Source organism: Chelonia mydas, chromosome 11 (genome assembly GCF_015237465.2).
Source record: "Chelonia mydas isolate rCheMyd1 chromosome 11, rCheMyd1.pri.v2, whole genome shotgun sequence".
NCBI classification, from domain to species: Eukaryota; Metazoa; Chordata; order Testudines; family Cheloniidae; genus Chelonia; species Chelonia mydas.
Window position 1 is genome coordinate 5,121,027 of NC_051251.2, and position 22,649 is coordinate 5,143,675.

At 44.1% G+C, this 22,649-nt stretch overlaps 1 protein-coding gene across 1 annotated transcript in view; it reads left to right on the top strand.

Moving 5' to 3' along the window:
• Positions 1 to 5,052: 5,052 nt before the first annotated feature.
• LOC102940478 (cytochrome P450 27C1) overlaps positions 5,053 to 22,649 on the top strand; it is a 42,110-nt gene continuing 24,513 nt past the window's right edge. Inside the window, exons 1-3 of the mRNA XM_007069442.4 lie at positions 5,053 to 5,596; positions 14,870 to 15,060; positions 20,689 to 20,888. Of these exons, the coding sequence (XP_007069504.3) occupies positions 5,240 to 5,596; positions 14,870 to 15,060; positions 20,689 to 20,888 (748 nt within the window). The 5' untranslated portion in view covers positions 5,053 to 5,239. The remainder of the gene's footprint in view (positions 5,597 to 14,869; positions 15,061 to 20,688; positions 20,889 to 22,649) is intronic.

The window sequence follows — 22,649 nt, forward strand, 5'->3', positions numbered from 1 at the left end:
GCTAGATATTAAGTCCATGCAGAGTTTGGACAAAGGGTGAGGTGGATAAGAAACCAGTGAGGGTGACAGAGTGCAAGTATATAGTCCCTCTTTCTACAGAGAACAGTAGGATTACAGTACTGTAGACCAAAGTGAAACTGGAAGATAAGTCAGTTATTCCTTTTGAACAAAAACTTGTAGTTATTGAGGTTATAGTGTATCCCAAACACCTACGGTGCCGGTAGCATGCCTGGTATACTGCTAAGGTGACCAGGTGTCCATGCTGACCGGGTGGTTGACTGTTTGGTTGGTGGCGCCGCACAGCGGGGCTCGCAGACTCCCTGCTAGCCTCCACGCGGCTCCCGGGAAGCAGCTGGCATGTCTCCCCTCCAGCTACTATGCATAGGGGCAGCCAGGGGCGCTGCATAATGCCCCTGCTCCAAGCGATGCCCCCGCAGCTCCCATTGGCAGGGAACCGCGGCCAACGGGAGCTGTGGGGGCGGTGTCTGTGGACGGGCAGCACACAGAGCTGCCTGGCTGCGCCTCCATGTAGGAGCCGGAGGGGAGACATGCTGCTGTTTCTGGGAGCCACTTGAGGTAAGTGCCGCCCTGAGCCTGCATCCCTGAGCCTGCACCCCTGAGCCACCCCCCTGTGCCCCAACACCCTACCCCAGCCCTGATTCCCTTCCCGCCCTCCGAACCCCTCAATCCCAGCCCAGAGCACCCTCTTGCACCCCAAATCCCTCATTCCCAGCACCACCCCAGAGCCTGCACCACCAGCCAGAGCCCTCACTTGCCCCCATGCCCCAACCCCCTGCCCCAGCCCTGAACCCCCTCCTGCCCTCTGAACCCCTCAGTCCCAGCCTGGAGCACCCTCCTACACCCCAAGCCCCTCATCCCCAGCCACACCCCAGAGTCTGCACCCCCAGCCAGAGCCCTCACACACCCCTGCACCCCAGCCCTGATCCCCTTCCTGCCTGCTGAACCCCTCGATCCCAGCACAGAGCACTCTCTTGCACCCCAAACCCCTCATCCCCAGCCTCACCCCAGAGTCTGCACCCTGAGCCTGAGCGCTCACCCCCTGCATCCCAACCCCCTGCCCCAGCCTGGAGCCCCCTCCCACACCCTGAACCCCTCATTTCTGGCCCCACCTTGGAACCTGCACCCCCAGCCCAGAGCCCGTACCACCTCCCACACCCCAACCCCCTGCCTCAACCCGGAGCCCCCTTATTTATCAAACTGGACCACAGTCTAACATACCATTCCCATCTAGAACTTAAGGAAACAGATCACCTCCTACAATGCCTTGATCCTCCAGAAGCTAGCAAGAGCCTCCTGGGGGAGCAAAGGCAAATGTTTTATTAACCTCAGTCAAGGTGCTGGTATTCAATCCAACAACATATTGTGCAGCAGTTTGGGGCAAAAGTCAGCATATGCATCTCATTGATTTGGAGCTGAATACACCCAACCATACCATTAGTGATTGCCTTAGACACACCTTCATAGGTGCCGACTCCATGGATGCTTTGGGGCTGGAGCACCCACAGGAAAAAGAATGGGGGTGCTGAGCGTCCACCGGTAGCACCCCTATCAGCGCCTCCCCATCCTTCCCAGCACCTCCCACCTGCTGGTAGCCCCGCCGATCAGCGCCTCCCCCTCTCTCCCAGTGCCTCCCGCCCACCGCGGATCAGCTGCTCCTCAGGAGGAGCTGAGAGGGAGGAGAAGGAGCAACGGTGGAGAGGGCTTGAGGTGGGAGCGGGGGCGGGAAGAGGTGGGGCAGAGATGGGGCTTTGGAGGAAGGAGTGGAGTGGGGCAGAGGGGGAGTTGAGCACCCCTTGGCGCAGTAGAAAGTCGGCGCCTCTGCACACATTAATGTCTAATTTGTATATCTTGGCTCATATAGCTCGCCCAAAACTTTGATGAGATGCTATTATCCTTAAAACTGCCTGGAGGGCTACGATGGATAAAACAACTTGCTGCACAAAAGGCTGACAATAGTTCAAATAGGTGCCAATAAGCAACACATGCTTCCTATGAGATCTGCCTGCCTCCAGAAGAAAACACCTGCACCTGACGTTCCTACTGACTTGCCATGACTGACATCACAACATTCTTTTGTGGTGGCCATTCATGCACATATGTCTAGTGCTGCCAACCCAGTGCCAATCTCAGATGACCAATGGCATATACGAGCCGGCAGAGTGGCAGCAACTGATGAACTTCAGAAGTCCTAATTTACATCTGTTTTCAACCTGGGACACAGGCCCTGGACTAGACTTAATAGGCTACTGACTGGAAAGCCGAGTGGGTTGCCACAATGCAAAAATTTGACTTAGCCCAATCTCCACAGTAATTGTGGGGCAGCGATGCTGACGATCCAACATATTGCACACACCTCCACAACTAGAAGATTGGAGGGCAGACTGTAACACCTAGCTACCCTCAGTGTTCAGCCATCTACCTGCTGCATCAATCTAGATGTGTCACCTTGTGACACATAAGAAAAAAGATTATAACTAGTACCTTCAATGCCCAGAAATCAGGATGCCTATATTGTACTCTGATGAAAAGTGCTGTAAGCTCAAGGTTTATTCAGTAATGGTTTCTTGTAATTTTTTTTTTTTAGTGTGTATAGGAACTCAGTAGTGTAATTACAATTGATGTTTGTGGCAAGAATTTTGGAGAAGTGCATAACTATTCCTTGGAATATCTGTAATTCCTATTTTATTTTGAGTTGCTTATCTTCATTTAGACTAATCCAGTTTAATAGGGTTTTTAACTAATATATTTCCAAATATTTTAGATCTAGTGCTGCTATAGGGTATTTTTCTCTTAATTTTTAATTTATTTGTTAGAACTTTTCTTAGACTATCATGTTCCTCTCACATTGTGTACTAAATCTGTAATGACCTTATGATCTTTGTTATTCTTTTTAGTAAATAAAATGGTTAATAAGATTTATGTAGTTGGAAATGTTTCTTTTGCATACCCTTACATGTTGTGGAACACTATGCACTTTAAGTATCAGAAGGGTAGCCGTGTTAGTCTGGATCTGTAAAAGCGGCAAAGAGTCCTGTGGCACCTTAAGCTTTCATGGGTGAATACCCACTTCGTCGGATGCATGTCAGCCGACGAAGTGGGTATTCACCCACGAAAGCTTATGCTCCAATACGTCTGTTAGTCTATAAGGTGCCACAGGACTCTTTGCTGCTTTTATGTGCTTTAAGAGGAGGCCATATTCAGAAGATATTTGGTATATTTCTTTATCTGATACGGGGAAGAGAAAGATTTGCTGTGAAGTCTGAATACTCTTGTACTGTTATTGTAGACACTTAACACAATATTCTAGGCAAATTCAAAATTGCTTAATTCTATTCTGCCTACCTCTGATGGGGTATACCAGGGATCGGCAACCTTTGGCACATGGCCATTCAGGGAAATCTGCTGGCGGGCCGGGACAGTTTGTTTACCTGCAGTGACCGCAGGTTCGGCTGATTGCAGCTCCCACTGGCCGTGGTTCGCCGTTCCAGGCTAATGGAGGCTGTGGGAAGCGGCGCGGGCTGAGGGATGTGCTGGCCTACAGGTCAAAACCCAGAAGTTTTGTCATTACCATAGAAGCCCACCATTTAGTGCCCCTTTTCACGCTACATCAAATGCCAAAGCCGTGCCGATCATGTGCAACATTTAAAGTTGAATTCTGTTCAGTCTGCTTTCAGCCTAAGACTTCTATGGTAGGAGTCTGCAGACCACAGACAGAATTTCCAAAGGGGTCTGCAACTCCATTCGAAATGTTTTTAAGGGTCCACAAATGAAAAAAGGTTGAAAACCACTGGCATAGAATGATTTAAGTCCTGAACACTATTGCCTTAGTGACAGCACTGTATTTCCACTGCCAAAAAAAATAGTGTTGTTACTACTGAATATTGTTGCTCTTGAGTGTGGAAGTCTATTATTATTTTTCAAAAAAAGAATTACTTGTGGCACCTTAGAGACTAACAAATTTATTTGAGCATAAGCTTTCGTGAGCTACAGCTCACTTCATCAGCTCACGAAAGCTTATGCTCAAATAAATTTGTTAGTCTCTAAGGTGCCACAAGTCCTCCTTTTCTTTTTGCGAATACAGACTAACACGGCTGCTACTCTGAAACCTGTTATTATTTTTCAGTGACAGGTTGTATAGTAGAGACGTGAGAAACAAAGACAAGGTGGAAACTGAAAAAAGAACAGTTATAATATGGAGAGCCAAGAAAGAAGGTTTTGTCTGGGCAAGCCAAGAGGCAATTAAGTCTGTGGGAACAGAGGGACAGAATTGCCATGAATGAAGGAAAAGAGTAGTGTGGTCAGCAAAGCTGACAAAAAGGACTGAAGTAACTAAACATTGCTTGGAAGAAAGGATAAAAACAGATTTCATCTACAAAAAATAGCTATTACACACTATTTGATTTTAGCAGGCTTTTGTTGTTGAATTCTTTTTAAAATTGTGCAAAAGAAATTGCTATCCGGTTTTAACTTTAATTCCCTGTGCAGAAAAAATAATCACAATTCATTATAGATGTGTACATATTTATTGAGAATCAAAAGGTGGCTGAACATGACATGCAATTACAAGATAATGTTCAGTTGAAACTGTTCTATCAAAACATGCAGAAGTTACTTCTGATGAGAGATATTTGTGCAATAAATTCAAGAACAAAGAAAACATATGGGCAACCTGATTATTATCACAGGAATTGTTGGCAAACATAATTGCTGTAGAAAAGCACTGGTATTTATATATGAATAAAAACGTTCTTGTATTTTATTGCATATTGAGTGGTAGTTACATAAGTTTTATTAAAAGAACTTAGTATTTGCTGAAAGGTGGAAATGCTAGCTTCCAGAAAAAAAATCGTTTACTAATCTGAACACCACCTTTTAATGAATGAGAAAACTGTAACCCATGAGAGATTTTTGCCAAAAACAGGAGGCGGAAGGGTGGAATCTAAACCTTGATTGCTTCAGAGCAGGCTTAATTAGTAAATTTATCGGATTTGAATTAAACAAAACAATAGGCTCATTTTATTCAAGTCTCATTCCAGACCACCACCCCTTTTCCAGCCTTAGGGGAGGGAGCCTTTAATAATGGTCTGTGTAAACTGATGCTCAGGCATTAAGAGATTGGAGAAGTGCTGCTTGCGCAAGTTAAAGGAGAAGAGAAACGGCAATCAAATAAAAAGCGGCTGCAGAAACAAAATAGAACTTTTACTGAATATAAAAAAAAATGTCTCTTTTCACCAAAGTCTTGAACAGCAGTTGCAAACAGGCGCTTGAGCCTGAGAAAAGGAGTTGCTTTTTTCGTGTGATTTTTGTCAGCGGGTTTCACCAACTGACCAAACGTTCTAGCAGCCAGACTTTGGAGGTGCAAAATAACACTACAACAGCAGCTGCTGCTGCAGCAGCAGAGGACAAAGAGGAGGAGATGGTGGCAGTTTCAGAGGAGGCAGAGCGGCTCCTGAAACCCACCCAACACCACCACTGCAAAGTGAAGAGCCTGCAAGAAATGCCTGGACCCAAAACCCTCTCCAACCTGGTTGAGTTCTTCTGGAAGGACGGCTTTGGTCGCATTCATGAAATCCAGGTACAATTTAGTTAAAAGAATCATGTTTTGATTTACTCTAGGATATCAATTTTTTTTAAAAAAGTATCTGCTTAATTAATGAGTTGCAGTCCCAGTTAATCCTGCTTGTCATGACAACGTCGTGTTGGTGCTGTTGTCACGCTACAGTTGGTGTTTGTTTACAGGATCCCTGTTCTCCCCATTCAATCTTCATGCAATGAGTGTTTCAGTGTTTGGCGACTTCAACCCTGGCTTTCTTCTTTCTTTCCATCAGAGAACAGTATTAAAAACGTGCTTTTCAGTCATGGACAAGAGTCTGCAAAACGTGCATTAGAATCTGCTTTAGTGAGAACAGATTTCTGGCTGATTCTTGTGGTTTTTTTTCCAAATCTCTCATCTAATATTAGGGCTTTCTTTATCCCCCACAAACCCAGCATCTGGTGGGACTTCCTTTGCATCTTCCTCCTCCTCCCTTTTTTGGGGCAATATTTTCCCGTCTTTTCAACCTTAGCTGTTTGGGGGTTTAGTTGGCACGACTGACTTGTTTAACATTACATGTAGAACTGAAGAAATCCAGCCATAATAATACATGGCAGAGGGTTTTTTTTTTCCCCCCTTTAAGATTTGAGGAACACGAGAGAGGATTTTTCCTCAGATTTTACCAAAAACCAACCAACTCTGTTCATCTCCAGGACGAGGCAGTGTCAGCACAAGGCAGAATTTCTGTGACTTGTCATGAAAATTTGAACTGCAACCTCTCTGAAGCTTGGAGCAGCGTCCACACTATGCTGTGGGGGCGCACATGTCTCTGTGGTCAGAATTTGGCCCTATACAACACATTGCGGGGGGTGGTTCCCTCAGCTTTTTTCACCTACATCTCCCCAGAGCTCATCAGTTCCTCAGAGAGACCATTTTGTCTCTTAACTATCCCTCGCTCGCACCCCGCTCTGCATGCAGACCCTTCACATATCGGGCCCCTCGGGGGCCGGTTTCTGTGTATATGTCTGCGCCGGCTGTGTATTGGCGTGAGGGCTGGCGGGGCTGCCGCCCCTGAGTTGTTTAGACAGCCATCCCCTCAGCAGCAGGCGGGCCATTTGAAACCCTCCCTTCCCCCTCCCTCCACCCCTTCTGAGGATGGCAGCGCGCGCCAAAGTTGGGGGTGGGGGGACCCAGCCAACGGTCGCGGCTCGCGGCGCCCCAACGTTCCAAAGGGGCTCGCGCTGCCGGAAGGGAGCCAATGGCGCGGCTCCCCCATGTCCCCGAGACAGCTGCCCTCCCTCCTGCGCCCCCTATTGGCAGACAGCAGGGAGGGACGGACCCCACGTGTGCGACGGGGTGGTTGTATAGAGGGGAGGGGCTGGCCCCCTTCTAGTTGCGGGGGGAGGAGGCTTCCTGGTAGTGGGCAAGAAGTAGGAGCGTTGGGAGCAGATCAAGGGACGTGGTCATTCCCCTCTGTCTGGCACTGTGAGGCCACATCTGGAGTATTCAGAGTAGCAGCCCTGTTAGTCTGTATCTGCAAAAAGAACAGGAGGACTTGTGGCACCTTAGAGACTAACCAATTTATTTGAGCATAAGCTTTCCTGAGCTACAGCTCACTTCATGGGATGCATGCATCCTGCTCACTTCATGGAATGCATGCATCCCACGAAGTGAGCTGTAGCTCAGGAAAGCTTATGCTCAAATAAATTTGTTAATCTGGAGTATTGGATCCAGTTTGGGGCCCCCCCCCCACTATAGAAGGGAGGTGGACAAATTGGAGAGAGTCCTGCGGAGGGCAACAAAAATGATTAGGGGGCTGGGGCACGTGATTTACGAGGAGAGGCTGAGGGAACTGGGCTTGTTTAGACTTAGTTTAGAAGAGAAGACTGAGGGGGGATTTGATAAAAGCCTTAAACTACCTGAAGGGGGGTTCCAAGGAGGATGGCGCTCGGCTGTTCTCAGTGGTGGCAGATGACAGAACAAGGAGCGGTGGTCTCAAGTTGCAGTGGGGGAGGTCTAGGTTGGATATTAGGAAACACTATTTCACGAGGAGGGTGGTGAAGCACTGGAATGGGTTCCCTAGGGAGGTAGTGGAATCTCCTTCCTTAGAGGTTTTTAAGGCCCGGCTTGACAAAGCCCTGGCTGGGATGATTTAGTTGGGATTGGTCCTGCTTTGAGCTGGGAGTTGGACTAGATGACCTCCTGAGGTCTCTTCTAACCCTAATCTTCTGTGATTCTATTATTCTTCTAAGAAGGGAGGGGGGAGCGAGTGACTGCAGGCTTGGGGGCCCCTTGGCCACAGCTTGGCTGTGTGCTCACTCATGTTTCACACACAGTTGCATGGATACTAAAGCCCCACACCCAGGCATGTAATAAACCACTCTGAGGTGGGCCAAGCGATGACATAGGCTAGGGCAGCTGAGGCCCCACATGCTGATGCCAGATACTTAATTTGAGTGGGAGAGGACCAGTGTCTGGAGTGGGCAGCTAAAGGGAAGTCCAGTAGCGTAGCCAGGGAAGGAGCGGGGGGAGCGGCCGCTCCTGCTCTGAACACAAGTGGCGATTTTCTAATTCATAGGCGCCTTTTTTAATTTTTACTCACCCGGCAGTGCTCCGGGTCTTCGGCGGTGGGGGCCTCCATGCACTCCGGCTCCTGGCGGCGGGGGCCTTCATGCGCTCCAGCTTGGCGGGGGCCTTCAGTGCTGCCGAGGACCTGGAGTGCCGCCCAGTGAGTACAAGCGGGTGGCACCTTTTTTTATGTCTGCTGCCCCTGTTCGCTCCACCTAGCTTCACCACTGGGGAAGTCCCAGGGCTCCCACAATCTGGCCTGTGGGACGAGCAGCCTAGACAGCAGGTCATCATCTTGGTCTGTCTGGGTCAGAGAGCAAAGATGGAATGCCTTGTGGGTTGGGACCTGTCATCTCCAGGCCCTGCGCCTTCGCATTTGATAGGCCCCAGCCTGCAAGGTGTCACTGCACAATTCCCAGGAGCAGCAGGAGAGATGTGCAATAATTAGAGCATGCTGCTGACATAGCCTCTGGAATGTGTTTTTTATAAAGAGGGAGTTCCTCTATCTTTGTTTTTTAAGCAGCCACTCCTTCCTATGCTGGGGCTCCCTTCCTTCCCATCTGCGTCTTCCTCGGACAAGTGGGTTTAGGATGAGCACCTGCATTTCAAGAAAATAAAGAACTGTATGAAAAATACAAGCTTGTGTTTATTTTTCAGGGACAGTACCTAATGGGTTTTCATGCCTGGTACAAAATCAGACATTTGTAATGCAGAGTATTGACCCTTTAGAATAATTATTGCTAGAAAAAATACTGTCTGATCAAATGTTTCTTTTTGTTAGATAACATTTGACTTTAGGCATCACATAAGGATGATCCATTACAATACACTACAGGGTGGGATGTCACTGTAGATAGGTTTGAATTTTCCCACAGTAGTTACACCCACGGTAGGAATCCCTGCTGCCCAAAACAACTTAACCTCAGGCTTTTGGACAGAGGATAGCTTTGCATCTCAATTCTGGGCTCCCCAGTGGTGTCTCCAGCTTTGCTAGGTCAGCATTCAGAATTTTGTTTCTCTCCTGCTCACTATTAATTGCTAGCTAGGTGAGAGACCAGCAGTTGAAACTTCTTCTCTTTCTTATTTGGTTGATCCCTTGTCACACTCTCTTTGGTTTCTCCATCAGCTCCTGCTCTGTGCTCTTGCTACATGAGGAAACAGGCAGTGTGGGGACTGTGGTGAGGTACCATATAGAGAAGGTGTGCTGCATCAAGCAATGGCGGAAGCAACAGTCAGATGAGTCCCCTTCTTCCCTTGTGGAGTCAAGACAATGGGGACCAGGAGAGCTGAAAGGGGCAAAATCCAGTGGGTCATGAGACAGTCAGAGGAAAGTTGTGGAGTTGTTAGACATTGGGGGAAGGGGAACAGAAAGGGATGGGGCAGAAAGGAGGGGAAAACTTGAGTTGGGAAGCTTCTGAGGAAGAGAGGAGCTCTTCACCCTTCAGAGGCAGAAGAGGGAACTGACACTGAATGAAACCACTGGAGTGAGGAAGAGACTTGTGTGCCCTCTGAAGACACCATCCCCGAAGAGGGCAAAATTAAAAGCATATACTTCATTTTCTGTCATATCTGATTACCTGTTTTACAGTAGCTCTGGGTTAAGCAGGTCTGCTTCCCCCTCCTCTCCAGAAGAATACAAAGACTGCAACTGTGGCTGCACTGGGGATATAAGGGTGGGAGTGACCAAATGCCTTGCATTATAGGTGGAGGGATCGTCTGTATTCCAGCCCATAAGGCCTTGTCTAAACTTAAAAGTTTTGCTTCCTTAACTATGCTGGCATAGTTCAATTCAAGCAGCAGAAACCCTGTTATATAGATGCAGTTATACCAGAGTAAAAGTGCTTCTACCAGTATAGCTTATTCCAGTTCGGTGAACAAAATATACGAGACTAGCATAAAGGGCTTTATACCAGTATGGCTGCACCTATGCTAGGGTTTAACTGTTGGTAAAAAATCGTACCCTTTAATAATATAAGTTGTGCCATAAGTTAAAGCTTTTTAAATGTAGACCAGGTCTAAGATGCAGCAGCAGAGGATCTTGGGGATGGAAAAGGAGCAGAGAAGATAAAAAGGGAAAAGAGGGGAAAGGAAAGGGCAGCTGCTGAGAAAACACAAGGTATCAGGATAGAAACATGAACGATGGAAGGAAACAAAAATCAGGATGGAGAAGAGGGACTAAAAATTCCCAGAAAGGGAAAGGAAAGGCAAAAAGGGAAAATTCAAACAAGTTGCTGTATTTTAGAGTAAAGATTATATGTTTCTTTCTGTTAAAATTTTTAAAAATAGACTAGAGTTAGACTCTTAAATCTTTAGTGAGGTCAATGGCAGCCGAACTTTAGTCTTCTATTTTTGAATTTCTTGGCCTAACTGGATTGGTAGCCATTTAAAACAACTGACTCCCCCCTGAGAGAAACAGCAAAAAATACTCTGTGTGTGTGGGTGTACAAGACAGACATCTGACCCATATCCACAAATTAAATTACAACAGGGTTATACGTACTGTGCAAAATATTGCTTTCTTTAATTTTAGCAACTAAAATATTTGTTAGTGCTATGAAAATTTTGAAAATAACAACAATCAAAGAAACTAGAGGTGGAAAAATAGTAATACATGCCACAACCACTAAACAATACAGGATTTTCCCCTTAATCCAATACAATTTTTGGAAGGAAAAACCGCAAAAAAAGGCGTGGGGCAGTATATCTTATCTATTTTTTATTCAGTTTAGAGTCTCACAAAACATTTTAGTTTACAAATCATGATGGCTTGTTTGTATATACTCTGTAACCGGATTAATAACACCCTGTTAAATTTAACAACAGAGTGAACATCAGGAATGAATTAATCTGAAACCTCTTGGTAACCATTGCAGCTACTTAAATTGTGTTCTTTGAGAGACAGAAATGTTCCATATGCAAAAGGGGTGGTGTGGGGGGGATTTAAGCATTTTTTACAATGAAGGTTCTGTTCTCAGTAACCTGATTCCAGAATTTAGTTGGCCATAGCAGCAGTGCCTACAGCAACTCTGGGTAAAGGAAAAGAGTTTTGAGTTCAGTGGAGTTGGAGCTGTTGTGTTGCACCCATAGGTTCAGAGAGAAGGAAAACAAAGGTGAGGGGGAAGGGTTTGGACTCTGCGAATTCAAATGTTGTGTGTGAAGTACAGCATGACATATGAGGGAGTAGGGAGACAAGGTAGGATATTTTTAATAATTGTAACAAGAAACAAAATATGGAATTAATGGGTTTGTGAAGTAAAATATCAAACAGGCCTTTCAGACATATCTGCAATATACATGTGATGCACAAAACGCCATTTTGTTTATTATTTTATTATTTTTTACAAGTAATGTCCCCAGATGAGCTAGAGGCTGTACAGTCACAATGGAAGACAAGATTCCTGCCCTGAAGAGTTACCTTCTTTTTCTATTATTTGTGGAAAGAACACATATTTCATTAGATTTCACTCCTCAAAATTTAGTCCAAAGTTGTCTTTATTGAATTCTAGCTTATAAATCTCACCATAAAGAGTATAACTGAATGTACGTATGTTATAAGAATGTAGTACAATATGTTAAAGAATGATTAATTCTTTCCAAGGTTATTACAGGCAATTGAACATCTCATCTATACAATAGTGGAAGATTAAGGGATACTACTCAAATTAAGGTTTCAAAGAAGCAGCTATGTTAGTCTGTATTCGCAAAAGGAAAAGGAGTACTTGTGGCACCTTAGAGACTAACAAATTTATTTGAGCATAAGCTTTCGTGAGCTACAGCTCACTTCACCGTTTTCTTTTTACTCAAATTAAATCTGTTCTCCTGATGCTGGATTTTTTCCAGTCCTGATTCTCTGATTGTAAATTTTCTTAACATAAGAACGGCCATACTGGATCAGACCAAAGGTCCATCTAGCCCAGTATCCCGTCTTCTGACAGTGGCCAATGCCAGGTCAATAGCCCAGAGGGAATGAACAGAACAGGTAATCATCAAGTGATCCATCCCCTGCCCACCATTCCCAGCTTCTGGTAAACAGGCTAGAGACACCATCCCTGCCCATTCTGGCTAACAGCCATTGATGGACCTATCATCCATGAATTTATCTAGTTCTTTTTTGAACCCTGTTATAGTCTTGGCCTTCACAACATCCTCTGGCAAGGAGTTACACAGATTGATTGTGCGTTGTATAAAAAAAATACTTCCTTTTGTTTGTTTTAAACCTGCTGCCTATTAATTTCATTTGGTGGCCCCTAGTTCTTGAGTTATGAGAAGGAGTAAATAATACTTCCTTATGATTTTATAGACCTCTATTATATCCCCCCTTAGTCATCTCTTTTCCAAGATGAAAAGTCCCAGTCTTATTCATCTCTCCTCATACGACAGTCGTTCCATACTTCTAATAATTTTTGTTGCCCTTTTCTGAAACTTTTCCAAGTCCAATATATATTTTTTGAGATGGGCCGACCACATCTGCATGCAGTATTCAAGATGTGGGAGTACCATGGACTTATATAGAGGCAATATGATATTTTCTGTCTTATTATCTATCCCTTTCTTAATGATGCCCAACATTCTGTTCGCTTTTTTGACTTTCGCTGCACATTGAGTGGATGTTTTCAGAGAACTATCCACAGTGACTCCAAGATCTCTTTCTTGAGTTGTAACAGCTAATTTAGACCCCATCATTTTATATGTATAGTTGGGATTATGTTTTCCAATGTGCATTACTTTTCATTTATCAACATTGAATTTCATCTGCCATTTTGTTGCCCAGTCACCCAGTTTTGAGAGATCCTTTTGTAGCTCTTCGCAGTCTGCTTGGGACTTAACTATCTTGAGTAGTTTTGTATCATCTGCAAATTTTGCCACCTCACTGTTTACCCCTTTTTCCAGATCATTTCTGAACATGTTGAATAGGACTGGGCCCAGTACAGACCCTTGGGGAATGCCACTATTTACCTCTCTCCATTCTGAAAACTGACCATTTATTCCTACCCTTTGTTTCCTATTTTTTAACCAGTTACCAATCCATGAGAGAATCTTCCCTCTTATCCCATTACAGCTTACTTTGCTTAAGAGCCTTTTGTGAGGGACCTTGTCAAAGGCTTTCTGAAAATCCAAGTACACTACATCCATTGGATTCCCCTTGTCCACATGCTTGTTGACCCTCTCAAAGAATTCTAGTAGATTGGTGAGGCATGATTTCCCTTTATAAAAACCATTTTGACTATTCCTCAACAAATTATGTTCATCTATTTGCCTGACAATTTTGTTCTTTACTATAGTTTCAATCAGTTTGCCCGGTACTGAAGTCAGGCTTACCGGCCTGTAATTGCCGGGGTCATCTCTGGAGCCCTTTTTAAAAATTGACGTCACATTAGCTATCCTCCAGTCATTTGATACAGAAGCTGGTTTAAATGATAGATTACAGACAACAGTTAGTAGTCCTGCAATTTCACATTTGAGTTCCTTCAGAACTCTTGGTTCTTCTACACCAGCTCTCCTGCTAATGGATTTTTATTATGTATATCTACTATCTCCTAAAGTGGTTTTGTGGCTTTACCTCGGCCTACATTTAGTTCTGATCTCTGCTCAGATATATTCAAAATGAATTCCTGAGAGATGGGTGCTTCATTTCAAGACCATCTCCGAATGAAATTTGTTAATCTTTTTCTATTTGTTGGGAAAGATAGAGCATCACTCTGTAAAATAATCTCCTGGGAAATCTTTTTGTTTGTTTTTTTTATTGTTGAATGTTTCTCAATTCCTCTTTCTTAATTGCCTGCTCTTTGCCTCCAGCTAGTATTCATGGATCACTCAACAGAGATACCTTACTAGATAAGTAGAACACCCTCCACCTTTTCTTTTCCACCACCTGACAATGTATGCCTTTTTTGAGATGTTTGTCATAATAAATCTACTCTAAAATTTGGAAATTTCAATGCACTGCTGTTGTGCTGACAGCCCTAATGGCAAGGTCATTGAGTAGATTTTGTAAAGAATAAGGAACACACTAATTGCTTTATTTATTGAAGAGGGACAAGTGAGCCTTTTTAAAACAAAAAAGTAAAAATTTACTTCATGACTATGCTTCTGACCTCCCTTTACTTTCATCCTTTGTTTTGATCTTTTTGGGGCTGATCTTTTATATGAGACCAATATTTTCAAAATGGAGCACTGCACAACAGGTTGACATGGGGGAAAAACAGTTTTGTCACTCTTTTGGACATGAGCTGGACATTTCCCTACTCCACAAGTCCTTTCACCTCTTCAATATTCAGTGTAGCTAGCCCTTTGTGTCTTGTGGAGGTCTGGGGTCTTTCCAGTCTCAAAGATCCTGCATAGCAGTGACCTCCCCTTCTGATCATGGTGAGTATTTCAAGAATGATGATGCTTTCTAGTGACACTTCCAGCTATTGCTTGATTGAAGCAAGGCTTGGGACCTAGATCTGGATCCAACACATGACTGCTCACGGTTCTGCCACTAGATCATCAGGCTGGTCTTCAACTCCTGTCTTTCAAGTAATGAAATATCTTTGAAGATGGCTGGTATTCAGGAGTATGGTTTGCTCCTGAAAAACTTATTCTGTTTCTAAAGTGCTACTGCTGCAAACTCTTCCCTCAGTAGATTAGGTGGCATTTTATGTCAATGCAAATTGATATGTTCTATGACAAAAGTATCAGTTTCCTTTGCCTTTATTTTTTTTTTTCATAATGTTTTTCTTCTCTGATTTGTTGTTGATGTTGCAGCAAAAACACACTCAGGAGTATGGAAAGATCTTCAAGTCTCACTTTGGTCCACAGTTTGTAGTGTCCATTGCAGATCGAGACATGGTTGCTCAGGTGCTCCGGGCGGAAGGTAGAACTCCACAAAGAGCTAACATGGAATCCTGGCAAGAGTACAGAGATTTAAGAGGGAGAGCTACAGGACTTATTTCTGCGTAAGTATAGTTACTTTTTTCCCTTCTTAATTTGTATTATCAAAGCATGTTAATCTTCTGAAGTACTATATAAATCAGCCTGGTGGTTTTTTTCATTTAGCATATGATTGGTTCAAGAAGAGTTATCTGCCTCTGAAAGCTTGCATGTAACATGATTGTGTGTGGGGGGGGTGGTGGTAGTGTATGAGGGTAATTGTCCTTGTGAAGCATTCACAGTAATCAATGATGTAATGTGTTTATGCAAAAGGGAACCAATCTTTTTGTGAGTCATGGCCATTCTCTTACTTTGATGAGATAAAATTGCAGTAGCAAAAGGCTTTATATAGTGAAAGCCTGATAATGCATTTAACACTCACATTACACCAAAATCTCAAGGTTAAAATATAGGTCAGATTCAAAATAATGGCTCCTTGTTGATATATAAGAATTGGAAAAGGTGCAGAGAAGGGCAACAAAACTGATTGGGGTATAGAACAGCTTCCATACGAGGAGAGATTTAAAAGGACTGGGACTGTTCAGCTTAGAAAAGAGCTGAGTAAGGGCCGGGGGGATATGATAGAGGTCTATAAAATTGTGAACGATGTGGAGAAACTGAATAGGAAGTGTTCTTTACCCCTTCATGTAACACAAGAACGGGAGTCACCCAATGAAATTAATAGGCAGTAAGTTGAAAGCAAAAGGAAGTAGTTCTTCACACAATGCACAGACAATCTGCAGAACTCATTGCCAGGGGATGTTGGAAAGTCTAAAAGTATAATTCTGTTCCATAAAGAATTAGATAAGATCATGAAGGTAGGTTCATCAAAGGCTATTACCCAAGATGGTCAGGGACACAGCCCCATGCTCCAGTTGTCCCTAAACCTCTGCAAGAAGCTGAGACTGGATGATAGGGATGACAGGGCAGCTGACAAGTCAAGGAGAATGAGAATGAGGATGGAGTACTGGTTCTGTGATCTGGCTGAAAAAAGAGATCATTAGAGACTTTGGTGAGAGCGGTTTCAGTTGAGTGTAAGGGGTGGAAGCCAGACTGACGAGGGTCTAGGATGGAATTGGAGAAGAGGAACTCCAGACAACGATTGTAGATCAATGAGTTTGGAGATGAAATGGAGAAGGGAGTTGGGGCAGTAGTTGCAGAGACAAGTGGGGTCACAGGTGTTTTTTTTTTTTTTTTTAAGATATGAGAGACTAAAATATGTTTGTATTGTGAAGGCAAAGAGATGGAAGATAGTGAGCAGTTAAGGAGATGAGTCAGGTAGGGGATGAAAGTGGGCACAAGGGAGATTAGGAGATGGGATAGGATGATGTCACTGGGGCAAGTGGAGGGATTGAAGGAGGAGATCAGAGAAGAATTTGTGCATCTGTGACGAGAGAGAAGGAGGAGAGAGTTGTAGGAGGGGGAAGGGAAGGCAAACTGAGGAGTCGGGGAAAGTCACATAATATTTTGTCATTTTTTTCCTGCTAGAAATCAGCAAGGTACTCTGCAAAGAGAGACGTGGAGACAGGAAGATGAGACAGTTTGAGGAATGAGTAGAGGTGGTGAAAAGACAACTGGGATTGTGGGTGGCCTTTTCAATGGGAAAGGGGGGCAAAAGAATCAAGGGTGGAGGACAGAGAGGAATTAAGTGAATCAACAACCATATCAATGGAGGAAAGGGAAGAGAGAGCAGAGAGCAGATGAGAAGTGCACTGGAAGTGCTGATGGACTGGAAGTCATGGAAAGGCCAAATGACAGGGCATGAGAGAGGGGGCTGACAGGCAATGTTGAACGAGACTGAATAATGGTTGAAGAGGGGGAACTCAGCAACAGAGAGATCAAAGAGAGCAGTGCTTGGTAAAACCAAGTCAAGTGAATGGCTCTTTTTGCAAGTGGGATAGTTGAACCGGGGCTGCAGGTTGAATGAAGACACGAGGGTGAGGAAACATGCATTTACGGGGGTTGGATGGGTTATCAACATGAAATTACTCAGGGATGAGAAGGATGCATATGGTGGATTGTGAGGAGAGGAAGAGAGAGAGCCAGGAATCATAGCCGGAGAAGAAGTCTGATGGGAAGGAGTTGGGTGAATGGTAGTTGATAGCAACGTGGACAGGAAAAGGAGAGAAGAGTTGGATGCCGTGCTGTCCAAAAGAGAAGAAAGGGTGGGAAGGGGGAAGAGGGAGGGGTTGGAAGCAGCAGGAATGGGAGAGAAGCCCGACAACTCCACCGTGGCCTGATGCAGGGCAGGAGATGTGAGAGGAGAGGCCTCCATAAGAGAGGGCAAGTTTCAGAGGCCAAGCCAAACGAAGGGATTCAGGTATCTGAGAGCCAGGAGCTGGAGGGAGCAAGATATGAAGAGGTCATGGATGACTGAGACCTTTTTAGAGATGGAGTGGGCATTCCAGAGACAGCAAGAGAAGAGAAGGCAGTGGGGAGGTGGCGGGGGATGAAATTCCTCTCTGGTCCAGTAACTTTCTGTAATCTACTGCAGCATCCCATTCCAAGTGGAAGACTTTCAGGGGGAGTGCTTATTCAAATAACAATTTAAAAATGTTTGAAAGACTGTTGGTTTGTCTGCTTAAATAACTAAGAGAGAGACGGTGGGTGAGGTAATACCTTTAGATATTAGACCAGCTTCTGTTGGTGAAAGAGACAAGCTTTCCCCTTCTTCAGGTCTGGGAAAGGTACTCAGAGTGTCACAACTAAATACAAGGATGGAACAGATAAGGAGTCAAGTCATGTTGCAAGAGACCATTCAAGGTGAAGTGGGCAGTTAACACTTCTACAATCCTAGGCCAAAGGTGTGTTAGTAGTTTACAGATTGTTGTAATGAGCCATAAATCCAGTATCTTTATTAATGCATCCGATGAAGTGAGCTGTAGCTCACGAAAGCTTATGCTCAAATAAATTTGTTAGTCTCTAAGGTGCCACAAATACTCCTTTTCTTTTTGCGAATACAGGCTGCTACTCTGAAACCTATCTTTATACACATTTTAAGGAGAATGATCGCTTTAGATAAGCTATTACCAGCAGGAGAGTGGGGTGGGGGGAGAGAAAACCTTTTGAAGTGATAAACACCCATTTTTTCATGGTCTGTGTGTATAAAACATCCTCACTGCATTTTCCACTTTATGCATCCGATGAAGTGAGCTGTAGCTCACAAAAGCTTATGCTCAGATAAATTTGTTAGTCTCTAAGGTGCCACAAGTACTCCTTATCTTTATTAAGTCTATGATTTTTGGTGTCTAGTGGAGTTGTGAATATAAGTTCCCAGGCTCGTTTTTTAAAGATGTTGTGCAGGTTACCTTTGAGGATGAGGACTGAGAGGTCAGATACAGAATAACCGTTTTGTGAAAATTGTTTGCCCACAGGTGATATGGTGTATATGTCTTTTATCATTTTTGTGTGTGAGTTCATTTGAGTGTAACGATTCTCTCGTTTCACCCATGTAGTTTTTGGGAGCATTTAGTGTACTGATTGAGGTACACCACATTTTGTGATGGGCATGTGTAGGACTTATGGATCTTGAAAGGTGTGTTTGTTGGGGGGATATTGATCACTGGAGCAGTGCAGATATCTTTGCAGGTTTTGCATCTGTTGTTATGGCAGCAACTAGTGCTGCTTTAAGTTGGTGTGTATGTGTTAGTTCCTTATCTGATCCACCTTGTACTTATCTGTGACACTCTTGAGTGCCTTTCCCAGACGTGAAGAAGAGCACTGTGTAAATGCAAAAGCTTGTCTTTTTCACTAACAGAAGTTGTTCCAATAAAAGATATTACCTCACTCACCTTGTCTCTCTAATATCCTGGGACCAACATGGCTGCCACAACACTCAGAAGTGGATTTACCATGAAACAAACCGTGCAGTGGCACGGGGCCCCCAATGACAGGGGGCCCCCAAAATGCAGGACAAATATCTGACAACCTGCCCCTGAGTCCCAGCCAGCAGTGCAGCAGGGCTCAGGCAGGCAGGCTGCCTGCATGCCATGGCTGGTGGCCCCACGCCGCACACTGAAGTGGACGGCTGCTGGCACGTCTCTGTGCGCCCCTGGAGGGGGGAGGAGGTGGCTCCGTGCGCTGCCCCCAGCCCGGGCAGCACACGGAGACCTGCTGCCCCCCTCCCCGCAAGGGGTGCGCAGAGACATGCCAGCAGCAGAGCTAAGGCGGCTCCTTGCCCGCTCTGCCTCCCTCCCTCCGTGCCGCTGCCCCGCCCTGAGCGCCAACTCTGCAGCTCCCATTGGCCGCTCCCATCCTCCCTCCCACCCCCCAACCTCCTGCCCCAGCCCAGAGCCTGCACCCCGCTCCCAAACTTTCTCCCAGAGCCCGCACCCCTCACCCTGGATCTCCCAGTTTCAGCCCCGGGGGGGGGCGCCAGGACTTGGGGCACCGGGTTTCAGCTGTGGGGCCCTGTGGCCCCACAGAAAGGGCCCGCAGACTCCTGGTTGAGAACTGCTGTTATACACATAGACATTATACAGACACATTATAGTATCTGAATTGGCATGAGCCTGTTCAGCTCACATACTCTAAGTCAGTGGCTCTCAACCTTTCCAGACTACTGTACCCCTTCAGGAATTTGATTTGTCTTGTGTATTTCAAGTTTCACCTCACTTAAAAACAACTTGCTTAAAAAATCAGACATAAAAATACAAAAGTGTCATTGCACACTATTATTGAAAAATTGCTGACCTTCTCATTTTTACCATATAATTATAAAATAAATCAATTGGACTATAAATATTGTACTTACATTTCAGTGTATAGTATACAGAGTAGAATAAGCAGTCATTGTCTGTATGAAATTTTAGTTTGTACTGACTTTGCTAGTGCTTTTTATGTAGCCTATTGTAAACCTAGGTAAATATCTAGATGACTTGATGTACCGTTTGAAAGACCTCTACGTACTCTCTAGTTGAGAACCACTGTTCTAAGTTATGTAATTCTTAATGTATTAATGGTCTGTCTTGAACTTCTCATACTGTAGGTGGTTAGGACTTGAAAAGTACCATATCTCACAGAAAGTAAACTTTGCTCACAGAAAACTTCCCCTAGATTTGGAATAAACATAACAGGGCTTGATATGCCAGTAACAGGATTTGCTATATTAAATCAGACCAGTGGACCATGAAATCTGGTTATGTTGGATGTTTTGGGGAGAAAAGCACCAAATCTGTATAAAAGAAAACAAATTAGCAAAGATAAATGTATATTTAAAATTTCATTTTAATGGGAATATGTGTGATACTTTTGCAAACCAGAATCTCAGATGTGTTTTGTTGGTCAGGTACTGTATTTATATGGCAGGTGTGATTAAACAATTACCTGAAGACACTTCCAGAATACTGACAGAAAGAGTCTTACAGCTCTAACCAGTACACATTAATTAACTTACAAACTTGATTGCGTTTTGTAACAGTGAGGTGAATTAGACAATGGAATGACTTGCCACCTTCACAGAATAAGAAACTTAAGAACATATTACTTGACACACCAGTGTCCACTATACTCCTTCCCAGTAGTGGTTTCAGTTTTACCAGTGAATTTGTTTATCACTCGGTAATGAGAGACTCTTATTTAATTCATGAACTTCCTGCCTAGCTAACGATTGTCAGGAAGAATTGTACATAGATATTTTAAATTATTTCTTCTAGGGAAGGGGAAGAATGGCTAAAAATGAGGAGTGTACTAAGACAGAAGATCCTGAAACCCAAGGATGTGGCTGTTTTCTCTGAAGGAGTCAATGAAGTCATCACAGATTTAATTAAGAGAATCAACACTCTCAGGAGTCAAGAGGAAGATAGGGAAACAGTCACCAATGTTAACAACCTTTTCTTCAAGTATTCCATGGAAGGTGAGACACAGACCATATAATATCTGGAAAGAAAATTAATGCTAAACCATGTGCTTATAATTAGGCATTTTTATCATAAACTGCCATTGCCACACTCGAGCTAATTTAAAACAATCAGATGGCTTGATCCTACAAATGCTTCACTTAACTAGCGCCTACTTCAGCTAAAGAATCAGTAGCATTCTTTCATCAGAGTCAAAACTAATCCCATATCTGCCTTGTTTTAAGGGTCACTTGCTACTGAAGTTCCCGCCTATAAACAAAGTGTAAACCCAAGGTCCTAACCACTTGTAATCATCCAAAATACTATGGTACTTTTCAAAAGTGTAGGGGTATTAAGCTTCAGTATACTTACCAAATTCTAGGCCAAGGGGTCACATTTAGCCGACCTAAATTCTGTCTTCAGTTTCAACAGGGAAAAGTATTTTTCTTCAGTGCCTACATCTGCCTAACTGTGGGGGTCTTACGCTTTCTTCAGAAGCATCTGGCTACTGGTGGAGGCAAAGATACTTGACTAGATGGATCTCCTGTCCAATCAAATATAGCGATTCCTATGTTCTTATGTAACTGTTATGTAGCTTTTTTTTGTGCATTTAAACATTTGTTTTATTCCTTTCCCAAATATCTGATTTTCAGCAGTGGTTGAATTATTAGTTTTTGTTTTAAAGTTTCATGTGGTTCTTTAACTGACACTGCATGAACTAGAGAGACAAGGGGAGTGCGGTAATATATTTTATTGGACGAACTTCTGTTGATGAGAGAGACAAACTTTTGAACTTACACAGAGCTTTTCTTCAGATCTGGGAAACTTAGAGTGTCACAGCTAAATACAAGATGGAACAGATTGTTTAGTATAAGCAGTTAACACATATTTCCAGGGATCCTTCAAAGTGAAGTGACCCATTGTCACCCCTCCAGTCATAGGAAGGAAAGGAAGTGGTGGTGGGGGGAAGCAACTAAGGAGGCATTGTTAGGGGTTATAGATTGTTGTAATAAGCCATAAATCCTGTGTCTCAATTCAATCCATGATTTTTAGTGTCTAGCAAAGTTATGAATTTAAGCTCCCAGGCTCATCTTTTGAAATGTTGTGCAGGTTCCCTTTGAGGTTGAAGACTGATAGGTTAGGTATAGAGTGATTGCTTTGTGAAAAGTGTTCACCCACAGGTGATAGGGTGTTTTTGTCTTTTATCATTTTCCTGTGTGAGTTCATTGGAGAGTGTAACGATTCTCTGGTTTCACCCACATAGGTTCTGTTGGGGCATTGAGTGCACTGGATGAAGTACACCACATATTGTTGTAGGCATGAGTAGGACCCATGGATCTTGAAAGGTGTGTGTCAGGGATGTCAATCATTGTAGCAGTGGAGGTATATCTGCAGGTTTTGTATCTGTTGTTCGGGCAGGATCTGGTACTGCTTTGAAGTGGTGTGTCCCTGGCCTGTGAGAAGCTTGCTTCTGATGATGAGCTTGGAGAGGTTGTGGGATTGTTGGAAGGCCAGGAGAGGGGGTTCAGAAAAGATTTCTTTCAGGATGGGGGTCCCCATTGAGTACGGGTTGTAGTTCTTTGATGACACCCCGTATGAGTTCCAATGTGGGGCGCTAGTGACAAGTAGGGGTGTGTGTCAGAGGTGGTTTTATTTCTGTATTGAAACAGGTTCTCTCAGGGTATTTGGGTGGCCTGTTCTATGATACAATCTTCTTTTCTGGTGGAGTGTCCTTGTTTGGTGAAGGCAGTTTTGAGTGTCCTGGACTTTCTCCTCAG